The following is a 12,709-nucleotide window of genomic DNA, read 5'->3' on the forward strand; positions in this document are numbered from 1 at the left end:
TTTTTTTTTTTTTTTTAAATAGATTATATTTAATAAAAATTATTTAATTTTATTTATATTAAAACTTAAAAATAATTATTTTTTAATTTAAAAAATATTATAATAAGATAACTTAAAAAATATAAATGTAAAATTAGTAATTTAAATTAAATATTAAATCAACGAAATCAATAAATGATTAATTATAATAAACTGATTTAAATTTGAGCAATAATCAATATTATTTAAATTAAGTTCCATAATAATTATTACCAACTTAAGATAAATAAATTCGTTTAATTTTACAAGAATCCCCGTATTAAAAATAAGTATATTAACCAGACCTAAATAGCTAATTAGTAGAATTAGAAATCAGATATTAAAAAGAAAAAGAATTAAATGTAACTTAAGACAAATTAATATAAGATTTACAATAACAAATTATTCTTTTATAAATTGAAAATCAATAAAATTAGTTAAATATAAATAAACAAAGTGCTTGTATTTAATTTGTTTTACTTTGTGCTGAAAATGAAAGAATTACGCATGCATATTTACAAAAAGAAAAAGAATTAAAAAATATATTAGAAAATGTTGCTAAGATAAAATTTTCATAAAATTTAGAATTAGATGTATAATTTTTAATTTAAACTTATGAATAAATTATTCAAAATAATAATGAAATTCGTATAGAATCAAACTAATAATTTACTATTTTAAATGATAAGGAATTCGATTTACATTAGCAAATTAATAGTCTTAACTTAAATATTTTAAAATTATAAAATGAAAACAATATGCTTAAATCATAAACTAAAAATAAAGAATCTTTTTAAAATAATTTGGAAAATTCTCATTAATATAACGATGTAAGGTTTATTTATTATATAAAATATATAAATGTAATATTTTTTCAGTTCAAATGAATAAATATTACTTTTATTTATTAATAAATAAATATTATTTTTATTAATTAATCAAATAAATTTTACATTTTTTATATTTTTAAAAATTTAATATTTATATATATATTTTATTTTTTTAAGGAAATTTAAAGCTTAAAATAATTTATAGATGATTTGGAAAATGACATAATAATATTAAAATAAAATAATAATAAATAGCAAATAGAAATAATAAATAAGTACAATCTATAAATAACTAATTTATAAGATTAAATTGATAACCTATCTAAAGAAAAATAATAATAATTGATTTAAATTTAAAAAATTGAAGACAATACTGAAATATTAATATAAGAAAATAAAAAATTATCCTATGCATTATTATAAAATATATAGGAAAATGAATAATTAAAAGAAGGTTTTATTTTTTATTTTATTTTTTTTAATTTTATTTTTTTTTAAAAAAAAAACCAGAATAATAAACTTTGAAAAAAATATAAATAAGTTATGAAACTAATTTATTAACAATATAAGAACTCAAAAAAAATAAAGATTTATTGTACGAAGAAAATAAAAGGCTAATATAAAATAATGCATTTAGGATAAAAGAATAGGATTAAGCTGTGTATACATTAAGAGAATTAGAGAATATGAAAACTTAATAAGATAAAAAATATTAGAGGTAACTTTAAGAAATGGAAGATTAAATAAATAATCTGAACAGATAAATAATTCACCTATCATAAAACAGCGAATAATAAGTAAAAAAATAAGAAAATATGGATAATCAATATAAATAATTACTATATGAAAACGAAAAATGTAAATCTTAGATTGAAATAAAAGACATTGAATTAAAAAAATTAGATTTTTAAGTAAAAAAAAAAAAAAAGAATATATATTTATAGTATAAAAAAAGCTTTAATAATAAAATAATGAATCTGATATTGTTCAGTAGTTAAATATATAAATTGAATAGTAAAAAAATGAAAATAGTGAGTTAAAATTATAAAATAGTAATTAAAAAAATACTATAATACTTTTAAAGGAAGATTTAAATAATTAAAGAATAAGATAGTAAACATTAGAACAATAATATACTTAAAATTTAGAAGAATGTAAAAGAAAATATGAAATTAGATATAGAGATGAAAGCGAAAGAGAATAAAATTTCACAAAAGCTAAAATGGAAGCATTATAAGAATAAAAAGATTAATTAATATTTAAATTATAATAATAAGATTAAAAAATGATTTAAAATGAGAAAAATATAAAAGAACTAAAAGAAAACTATAAGAAAAATAAGAACAGTTCGAATTATTAAGAAAAGATTATTAAGATAAATAAGGAAAATACGAATATTTGGAAAAAGCAAATACTGGAATATGCGAAAAACATTTATTAATAAAAGTAGAAAATGAAAGATTACATAATGTTTTAAGTAGTTTGTTAAAACAAAATGAAGAACTTTAAAAATAAGTTGATCAAATGTAAATTGGAAGTCGAAAATAATATAATGAATTACTTTTGAGAAATTAAGAATATGATGATATTGGTAAAAATCTAAAGAAAATTATTAATGAATAATAGGATTAAATTTAAAGTCTTGAAAAATAAGTTTATAACTTAAAACAAGAACTTTATAAATAAGATGAATTTTAAAAGAATGTATAGAATTTCAACTAGGAATACGAGAATATTCGAATTAAATTATTAGAATCTGAGAGTCAAAAATAAGAATATTTTAAAAAGTTTTAAGAAACTTAAGCAAATATTATAAATTATTAATAAGTTGAATAATAGATTGTTTATCTTCAAAAAGAAAACGAAAGGCTTTAAAAGATTATTGTTGAAAGATGTAAATAATCGGGTACGTTTTGGTGATTTCATAAAGAATTAATATTTTAATTATTTTTATTAATTTATATTTTTTTTTATAATTAAATTTATTATTGATTTATTTATTTTTTTAATATCAAAAAAATAAAATATTTAAAAGAATATAATTTTAAATTAAAAAAAAATATATAAATATAATAAGTAAATGAAAAATTTTTAAGAACTAATCTTAACAAAAGAATATTTAAATAATCTTTTAAAGTAAAATCCTCGTTTATATTATTCCACGCCATCTTTAAATGATATACTTTATTTGCATTATAAAGGCTTTAAATAAATAGAAAATATTGAGTAATTTGAAAATTTAAAAGTATTATATTTTGAAGGAAATGGTTGTTCTTAAATAACAGGTTTATAAAAAAGCTAAAAATTAATAAGCCTATTTTTATAAGAAAATTTAATTAAAAAAATTGAAAATTTATAGAATTGCTAATTACTTCAAATTCTTGATCTTTCTGACAATTATATTACAAAAATTGAAAATTTGGGAAATCTTAAATTTCTATAAACACTCTAAATAAAAAGAAATAGAATTGGAATTTCAGGAAATAGTAGAGAAGCATTATAAGGGCTTTTAGAGATACCTTCATTAAGTGTAATAGACATTAGCGAAAATTGCATAAATGAAGATGATGAATAATAAATATAAAATATTTTGGAAAATATTTTTTATAAGATGTCAAATTTATTTATTTTTTACCTAAAAGGAAATTTAATTTGCTAAAATATAAAAAATTACAGAAAAATAATGATAATGAATATGCCGAAATTAAAATTTTTAGATGATAAACCTATTTTAGATGAAGAAAGAAGATTTGCAGAAGCATTTAAAATAGGAGGATTGCAATAAGAAAGAGAAGAGAGAAAAAAATATAAATAAGAATAGTTAAATCATATGTAGCCAAAAAGTAAACTTGATGCCAAATAAATATTAGAAAAATATAAAAAGTATCTTATTATTGGATAGAATATTATTAATAAGGAAAATCTAGAAAACTCATAAATTGGAATTACTAATTCTAGTTTTAATGATTTAACTTTATAAACTTATAATACATAAAAATCTGTTCATGATGAATATAGCTAATTTGAACAGCGATAAGAACAATCTTTAAGGTAAAGCTAAAAATCTTTAGAAATTTAATAATAAGATAGTTTAGAATAGAATAGATCTGAAGTAAATTAGATTAATTTTTTGTAAAACAATTGTTTTGATGATTTAGATTGACAAATATATTTTTTAATCAGTGAATGTAAATAAAAAGGAATATATATGTTATTTCCATAAAAGGAAAATATAAAATTACTTTTTTACAATAGTTGAAAAGAAATATAATATAAATACAAATAAAAAAATAGTTTTGAGAATAAATTATATTATTTATAATATAAAAATTAATTATTTATAAATTTATATAATTGAAAAAATATTATTTAAAGTTATAATTAAATATTGAATAAGATAAATAACTTTTTAATATTAACATATAAATAATAAATGCATTCTTAATTTAAAATTGAGAATCATACAATAATTTTAAATATTAAAATTTGATAATATTATATAAAATAACTTATTTTTTTTTTATTTAATAATAAAATTATAAAAAAAAGATTTGAAATTATTAATTTTTATGAATATACTATAAATTAATTTTAAAAATAGATAAAACATATATATTTAAAAATAAATATAAAGATAAGAAGAAAAATTAAAATATAAAAATTATATATATATTTTATTATATTAAAAATATATTTGTATATATATTATAATTATTATGATATAAATATATTATTTAATTAATAAATTAATTATTATTAATTTATAATATTTATTATATCGACACCCAAAATATAAAAATATATATAAAACTATTTTTTTTTAATTTTAAAATAACAAAAAAATGTTTTTTTGTTATTATTTAGTTTCTTAAAAAATAAAAGAAAATCTTTTATTAATTAAATAAATGTAATTGTAATTAAAGTAAAATTATAAATAGATAAATAATGTTAGTATGACTATAATAAATGTTCTATATTTCGATTTAAAAGTTTTTTTTTATGAAAGTAATTAAAAAAAATTAATTTAAATTTTTGTCAATGCTAATTTTTTTAATGTACTTATTTTTAATATTAATTTTTATAAATACTTTTTTATAGATTAAATATTTAATTAATAAAAATAATATTAAATAAACTTTATTATATGTTTGTATTTTATTTTTAGTTAGAAAAACACTAAAGAATTCAAAATAAATATAAAAATTAAAATTAATTTTTTATTTTCAAAAATGTTAACTCTTTTTTTAATTTCTAAGTTATTAGTATCTTATTTAGACCCAAAATGGTAATAATTTGATAATTTTTGATTTGATTAATATATTAATGAATTAACAAAGCATATTCTCCGCCTGGTATAGTTAAACATATCACTTATCAATTTTTTTTTTTATAATTTATTTAAAAACCTTATCAATAACAGAAAAAGTTAAGAAAAAACCAATAATACGTTTTTTTTTTACTATCAAGTTTTCAAATAAAAACATAAAAATACAATATGAATAAATAATAGATTAAAAAAAAAATATTTTATACTAGAAACTAGATGAAATATTATAATTTAACCACACCTACAAAAAACAAGTAAACTCCAAGTTAGACGTTTAAAAAGAAATTTTCAAAAAACAAGATTAAGCTATTCTAAGACTCCTTTTTTTTAGTTGGATATAGATGAAATACTTGGTGATTATTGGATTTTTAGTAACTCTTGAGGGACTAAATAAGGAAAAAAAGAGAATATAAGAAACTCAAAAAAGAAGTTTAAAGTAAATTTGTAAAATATTATGCTCTTTTTAATAGATATTTTAGTTAAATATAACGTAAAGTTTAATTAATATTAATTAATTATTGGATTCATTTATTATTTAAAAGTTAATATTATTAATTAATTTTTTATTTAATTATAAGTATAATATAAATAATTTTTTTTTATATGTTCAATCAATTTCGTTTTTCATGTAATTATTTTGGTTATCACTTTGTTAGTCTTCATAAGTTTATATTCTACGATTTTCTTTTTCGATTTGGGCTGTTCTAAGTAATTCATTGTATTCTTAGTCTTCTTTTTAATATATTTTATCGTTAAGGTATGTTTCAGATATGTTTTAGTTAATCAATAATGCTTTTTAATTTTGTGATTGTTCTTTAAGTTTTTTTATATATTATTAATTAAATTCAATTTCTTATTTAATTATTTAGTTTTGTTTTTAAATATAATACAGATTCTTAATAAAAAATAAAATAAAAAAATTTGTATATTTATTTTACTTTTTCAAGAGCAATAAAAATGAGATCTTTTGGTTCTTTATGAAATCCATAATTTTAATATTTACTTTCTTTAAAATCACATTTAATTGATTACAAAATAGATTTGAATTTTTCTTTAAAATGCCAATTTTAAAGACTCTAAGGTAAATCCCTTCTTTTTTCATCTAATTTTTATTTTATATAATCCACTATAAACCTTTATTGTCTAATTTATTATTATTATTATTATTATTATTATTATTATTATTATAATTATTATTATTATAATTATTATTAATATTATTATTACTACTATTGCATTTACAATTATTATTACTATTGTTTTTATATTGGTATTTAATTTAATCCATTATTTATATTTTATGGTCCTTACATTCCTATTACAGGCTAATTTACATTAGTATTTATTACTGGATTAACTTGATTTACTGGATTAACTGGATTTACTGGATTTACTTGATTTACTGGATTTACTACTGCATTTATTGCCGGATTAATATTATTTTACATTCCATAATTTTTAATTTTAATATTTCCTTTATTTTAGTTAATATTTGGATTATTTGCTTAAGGAATTATTTTATTTGGATTTATTTGTGTTTACAAATTTTAAGGTCCAACAATTTGACTTGTATTTATTTAAGGATTTATATTTGCATTTATTGGTGAAACCATATTTGCATTTACTTGAGTTTGAACTATATTTGGATTAACTTATTGAATCATATTTGGATTTCCTATATTGGGATTTATTTATCCAGCAATATTTGGAGAAATATTAGGAGAAATATTAGTTTAAATATTTTAGGGAATATTGGGTATAATTTGATTTGGAGTATTTTGATTCATTTAAGAAGGATGAACATTTGGATTTATTTATGTTCGTATATTTGGATTCATTCTCATGTTTGCATTTTATTGAATTTATTATTAAGGAGGAGGCTATTAATAATTATTGTTTGCCATTTAAATTTAACCTATTTATTATTGATTTTAAATTGGAGGTGAACCTCTATATCTTTCATCTATTGGATAATTATTTTACATTTACTTTTTTAATAAATTTTTGTTTTTGTTTTTTTTTTTTTTATAAAATAAATCTTTTTTCTATATAATTATTTATTTATTTTTTTCGTAAAATATATATATATATATATTAATTATTTATAATTTTTTTAAAACAATCTATTTTGATTTAAAAAAATTAATTTATATATTTTTTTTAAAAAAATAAATATATTTTAACACTATTTATTATAAATAAATAATTACACTCATCCACAACAGCCCTTTTTTTTCTTTTTTTTTAGAAACTAATTAAATTTTGATTAATTATATATATAGCTTTATTTTTTTAAAAAAATATTACTGCTATTTCTTCTTTTAATTTCATAATTTAGTTTTCTCTTTCTTATAATTCTTCTCTTTTAATTGCTACTTTTTGTTAAAAATCGAATTCCATTTTTAATTCATTAAACTCTTTTGTTTTTTACAGAAGTAAACCTTCTAAATTATTATTTTATATTTCTATTTAAGCATTTCTTTCATCAATCCTGGATACATATTCATTTACTGTTGCTAATTACTCTTTATATAAATATTCTTTTTCTTAAAAAAGTTTTTTCTCAATTTATTAATCTTCTTTTTTTAAATCATATTTATAAGATAATTAAAGAGTTAATAATTTCATCATTTAACTATTAACTTAATTAATTGTTTTAATTAAAATTTCTGTTTTTTAAGTTCCAACTGCTTATTTTTAATATGTATCAAGAAACCTTTATTTTATTTTTTTATTAAATTTAATTTTTATTTAAATTTAACAATTGAAAATCTGTAATATAATTTTCAATATTTTCACAAGTATATTCTTCTTAATAAATATTATCTTTTATTTTTTTAGAAATTTTATTTATCAATTCTTCATTTTCACTTTAAATTATTATTATTTTTGTTTATATTTTTTCTTAATTTTTTTAGTTTAATAAAATGAAAATTACGTTTGAGCTAATTCTTCATTTAATTGAAAGAATTCTTTTTCTCTTTTTTGCATTATCTCAATTAACTCCTATCTTATTTAATAATAAATTTGACTTCTTTCTACAAATGATGCTATATGATCATATCTATCTAGAGCATTATCTCGTATTTCTCTAAATTTTTCTTATAAACAACAAATTCTATAGCTTTTTCTTTAGATTAAAAGTACTCTCTTAAATCACTTTCATATTATAATAATCCTACTTATTTAGCTTTATCACATTCATTTATAATAATATTTTCCCAAGCTGCTTATAAATTAGGTACTCCTTATTTACAATTAATATTATCAACAAAAGAAATCAACAAAGAACACATCATTCTTGCATTTAAAGGCTTGTTTTTGAATATTTTAGCTTTTGTCTTTTAAAATATGATTTTTCTAAGATTATTTATTTGAGTAATAAATTATTATTTTAATTAATTTTATGGAATATTATCGAGTTTTTATAATTTATCAATTTCATTTACAGGTCTTTATATTTTAATAATAAATTGCACATATATTATTTAAAATTTACTAAACAAAAGTAATACAATGTCTATCTTTAAAATATTAAAGAATACATTTCCGTATATTTTTTTATTATTTATCAGTTACATTCTTATTATTAAAATATATATAATAATTTATTTACAAGAAAAATTAAAAAAAAATAATATATATATATATGTATATATATATATATATACATATATATATATATATATTTATATATATATATTACATTATCATTTAATGAATTTTCCAAATATTAATTTTCTGATATATTTCTACCTTTTTAATCTGTTATTTCTAAAACAAAGTCTCTCAAAACCCACATAAAACAAGGTGAATATTTCCACAAATCATCATCCTAAATAAAGCTTCCATATTCATCTACCACAATATTTTTGGATAGACTACAAGTCAACCCTAGTTGAGAAATCGCGCTTTCATTAATACAACCTTTGCTATTAAACATAAAAAAGCTCGAAATAAGCATTGTCAAAGTAAATATTTTGGCATCATTATTAAAAGTGTTTGTAGATTCTACATTAGAAGATCCTTCAGTATCAATAAAAAAAATATATAAATTCTCCTATTCATTATATTATGGATCTGGCCACATCCAAATACCTTAAGTGCAGGCTTTAGTTGAAGATTCAACTTTAAATCCTATTCCTTTATCAATATTTAATAATTTATTTATAAGGGTGCTTTTTCCTGTTCTATACAAACCAACAATTGACACAAAAGCGATATTGTTTTCATCATATTATTCAAGTATTTCTAATGCTTCTTAATTTAAAAATAATGTATTATCATTTTTATTAAAATTTATTAATTATAATGATTTTGCTTGTTGTTCCTTATATGATTGTAACATTTATATCTTTATATCATTCTGAGTTAAGTTTTTTGAGTTCAAATTTACGTGATTTGTACTTATTTTTTATATTTTTTATGATTAATCATTGTCATTTTCTTCAGAATCTTCAAATTTTTCATTAAATTTATAATCTTTTATTTTAAATAATGTAAGTAAATATATAAAATAGCTTTTTAATACTCATTTTTTATTTCAAGATTTTTATATAATTTCTTGTATATTTTTTTAGATGAAAAATTAAATATTAATTTTAAAATAATAAAATATTTTTGATATAAATGATTATTGCAATTATTTTTTAAAAATATTTGATATTTCAATTAATTCAATTTTAAACTAGTTTTTTTATCAATTTACATATTATTTGTCTTAATTTTCTTTAATTGTTTACTTTAGATAAGTAGAATAACATAATATTTATTTTTAAAGAAAAAATTCATATATTTTTACTATAAAATTTTAATTTCAAACTTAAAATAAAAATAAAATAAAATTAATATTTAAATTTAAATTTTTATTCCATTAGAAAAATGATATTTTATATTTTACACCCACTATAATGTCCATCTATTATTATTATTTTGGATTTTAAGATATAAACCGCTTTTACTTATTGATAAATAAAGAATTTAAATTTTAATTATTACTATTTGGTATCAAATAATTTTATTATAATATAAATATATAAAAAAATAATAGCCAGATTTAAATAAAGAACAATTTTAATTTTGGTGTAAAAATATTAAAACAATAACTATTTTATTTTTATAAAAAAAATATTCAAATTCTTTAACAAGCCCAATTTATAACTTTTGGTAAAAAATCTTATAATTCTTCTTCATGCCAACAATCATGCCACATATTATCATAAAAAAGTACTTGTTTGTCTTCACTTTAACTTCTTTCTACTAAGTCAAATCCAACATCTGGATCTATTAGTTTATCTAATCCCCCTTAAACAACAATAAAAGGACATTTATAATTTTCAAAAGTCTTATTACTACTATTTATAGCTTCATATATTACCTAAATAGTTTTCAGGCACATATTACCTTTGTATGTATTTGAGTCATTTCTCATAATTTTTGTCATTAAAGGACTTTTATGGCAAGTTCCTTCATTTTTATGTCCAAAAATATGCCAATCAGGTAATATATAAACCATTAAATTTACAAATCCTAAAATTAGTTTGCTTTAGTTATGCTATATTGCAGGAGCCATCAATATAGCTCCTGCAAAAAGTTCAGGATTTTCCAAAGAAAGTCTATAAGACGTCATTCCACCCATAGAAAGACCTGCAAGGAAATATTTATACTAATCTTTACCATATTAGTCCATTATTTTTTTAACAAAAAGCTTACTATCGGCTAAATGAGTTTCCAAACTTTCTAAATATCCACTCTTTCCTTCACTTTATCCAAATCCTCTATGATCAAAACCTACAACTATAAATCCTTTTTCCGAAAAAGCTTTTGCTATATGTGATCCATGTGCAACGCTACTATTGAGACCATGAAAAAGAAACAAAATAGCTTTTGTTAGATGATTTTCAGGCGGTAAATATCGATAAGTCTTAAGCTTTATATTTTTTTGTAATTTTTCTGAAAATACAGAGAAATCAAGGAAATCCGTTTCAGGAAATTTAAGGTCTTTTCGTGGATCTTCAAAAATAATATTCGGATCTTATTTAGCGCTGTTAATTTTAAGTAATTTATTTTTTTAGTATTCCTTTGACTTTCTATTTTATGGAATTTATTGACTTTCCATTTTTAATTTTTAATTTTTTAATTATTATTTTATTGCTTTAATTTTAAATTGAATTTTTTTCAATCATAATTTTTTTTTTCTATCTAAATATTTTTCTTCTTTTTTTTTTTTTTCTTTACTTATTCTTTAAAGGAAGAGTAACTTAAAGAAACTTTATTTTTATATATATATATTAAAATAAAAACAAATAATATTCACTTTTAAATGACTAAATAGTTATTTTATAATATTAAAAGAATTAATATGTCCATTTTATTTAAAAATACATAAATAATAATATTATAAAATATAAATTTAACTTTAATTATAAATCAAAATATTTAACTTCATTTATAAAATAGATAAAAATATTAATACAAAATAAATTAAAAATACTAATAATCAATTTAAAGCTCTATTTTAATCTATTTTATCTTTACTTTATTCATCATCATTATTAATGATGAGTTTCTCATTTTTGCTCTCTATTTAGTCTTTATTAATCTCACTTTAATTATAAATTCTGGACTAATAATATTATTCATACATGTTTTCTTCGCTTTCAATGTTTGGTAATACTCTAGCAGCACTCAAACTAATAATTAAGCAATAAAAAACTAATAAAAGTGAAGAAACAAAAAAGAAGAAATTATAAATCATAATACCATTAAGTCCTGTAACGCAAACTGAGTTTTTTAAACGTGTAAATACTTATTTAAGAAAAGTGCAATCAATTTATTTTTAAATTCCATTATATTTATAAGTAGTTGATTTAAATAATTCTGTAAACTCTTCGTTTATTTTATAAACTTTTATTTATTTCTTTTCTATATTAATATCTAAATCATCAACTTAAGCACTTAAAGAAAACAAATCTTTTTCAATATTTCCAAATAATTTTTACACAGATTATCTATACCTAAAAAATAGAAAAAGTAAAATACAAATAAAAAAAAGTAAAAAAATATTACTTTTATATTTAATCATATCTAAGAAAAATATTATTACTAAAATTATTATCACATTTATTTTAAAAAGCTTAATTCTTATATCTTTCTTTAACAAATGATTCCTTAATTTTAACTTTAAGACAAACTGTAAATCCCAAATCAAACGAAACATCATTTTATTCAGTAATAACTGTTCCATAACTACAATCCTAATCTTCCCAAATCCATTAATCCCTACTAACATTACACGTATTCTACTAGCTATTCGGCATAGAATAATCAGTCCATAAACTAAGTGATTAAACAGCACTTTGGCTTTCTTTATCTGCTGCCAATTTTTCATTCTAAACTACATTTTGAACGAATTAAATTTTCGAATTTAAAGCTTGTTTACTCGATTTTAAGTTATAAAAATTATCAATACATTTTTCTAAAACACTTATTTATTCAAAATATTTTTCTCCTTAAAAAAAGATTATTTATTCAT

At 17.6% G+C, this 12,709-nt stretch overlaps 3 protein-coding genes across 3 annotated transcripts, besides 14 other annotated features; all 3 read right to left on the reverse strand. All coding sequences in view use genetic code 6, as the record gives it.

Annotated features, from left to right (window-relative positions):
• The first annotated feature begins 904 nt into the window (after positions 1-904).
• Positions 905-980: a microsatellite.
• Positions 922-969: a microsatellite.
• A 328-nt stretch (positions 981-1,308) lies between the features above and the next one.
• Positions 1,309-1,343: a microsatellite.
• A 1,446-nt stretch (positions 1,344-2,789) lies between these two features.
• Positions 2,790-2,856: a microsatellite.
• Positions 2,796-2,832: a microsatellite.
• A 1,720-nt stretch (positions 2,857-4,576) lies between the features above and the next one.
• Positions 4,577-4,625: a microsatellite.
• Positions 4,626-6,323: 1,698 nt separating this feature from the next.
• Positions 6,324-6,401: a microsatellite.
• Positions 6,402-6,520: 119 nt separating this feature from the next.
• Positions 6,521-6,588: a microsatellite.
• Positions 6,589-6,875: 287 nt separating this feature from the next.
• Positions 6,876-6,907: a microsatellite.
• A 996-nt stretch (positions 6,908-7,903) lies between these two features.
• Positions 7,904-7,936: a microsatellite.
• Positions 7,937-8,042: 106 nt separating this feature from the next.
• On the reverse strand, positions 8,043-9,523 carry IMG5_169250 (hypothetical protein; the record flags this gene model as incomplete). Its single annotated transcript, XM_004029916.1, has 3 exons — positions 8,043-8,628; positions 8,675-8,757; positions 8,882-9,523. The coding sequence occupies 3 exons, from the start codon at positions 9,521-9,523 to the stop codon at positions 8,043-8,045; spliced, it is 1,311 nt and encodes a 436-aa protein (XP_004029964.1).
• Positions 8,813-8,878: a microsatellite.
• Positions 9,524-10,225: 702 nt separating the features above from the next.
• On the reverse strand, positions 10,226-11,315 carry IMG5_169260 (hypothetical protein). Its single transcript, XM_004029917.1, has one exon. The coding sequence runs from the start codon at positions 11,291-11,293 to the stop codon at positions 10,307-10,309; it is 987 nt and encodes a 328-aa protein (XP_004029965.1). The 5' UTR covers positions 11,294-11,315; the 3' UTR covers positions 10,226-10,306.
• Positions 11,316-11,346: 31 nt separating this feature from the next.
• Positions 11,347-11,393: a microsatellite.
• Positions 11,394-11,571: 178 nt separating this feature from the next.
• Positions 11,572-11,633: a microsatellite.
• Positions 11,628-11,673: a microsatellite.
• Positions 11,674-11,760: 87 nt separating this feature from the next.
• IMG5_169270 (hypothetical protein) lies at positions 11,761-12,709 on the reverse strand (the record flags this gene model as incomplete). The annotated part of the gene is made up of 2 exons (XM_004029918.1): positions 11,761-12,191; positions 12,244-12,709. The coding sequence occupies 2 exons, from the start codon at positions 12,707-12,709 to the stop codon at positions 11,929-11,931; spliced, it is 729 nt and encodes a 242-aa protein (XP_004029966.1). The 3' UTR covers positions 11,761-11,928.

The sequence above is a fragment of the Ichthyophthirius multifiliis genome (genome assembly GCF_000220395.1).
Source record: "Ichthyophthirius multifiliis unplaced genomic scaffold scaff_1120509251251, whole genome shotgun sequence".
NCBI lineage: Eukaryota > Ciliophora > Oligohymenophorea > Hymenostomatida > Ichthyophthirius > Ichthyophthirius multifiliis.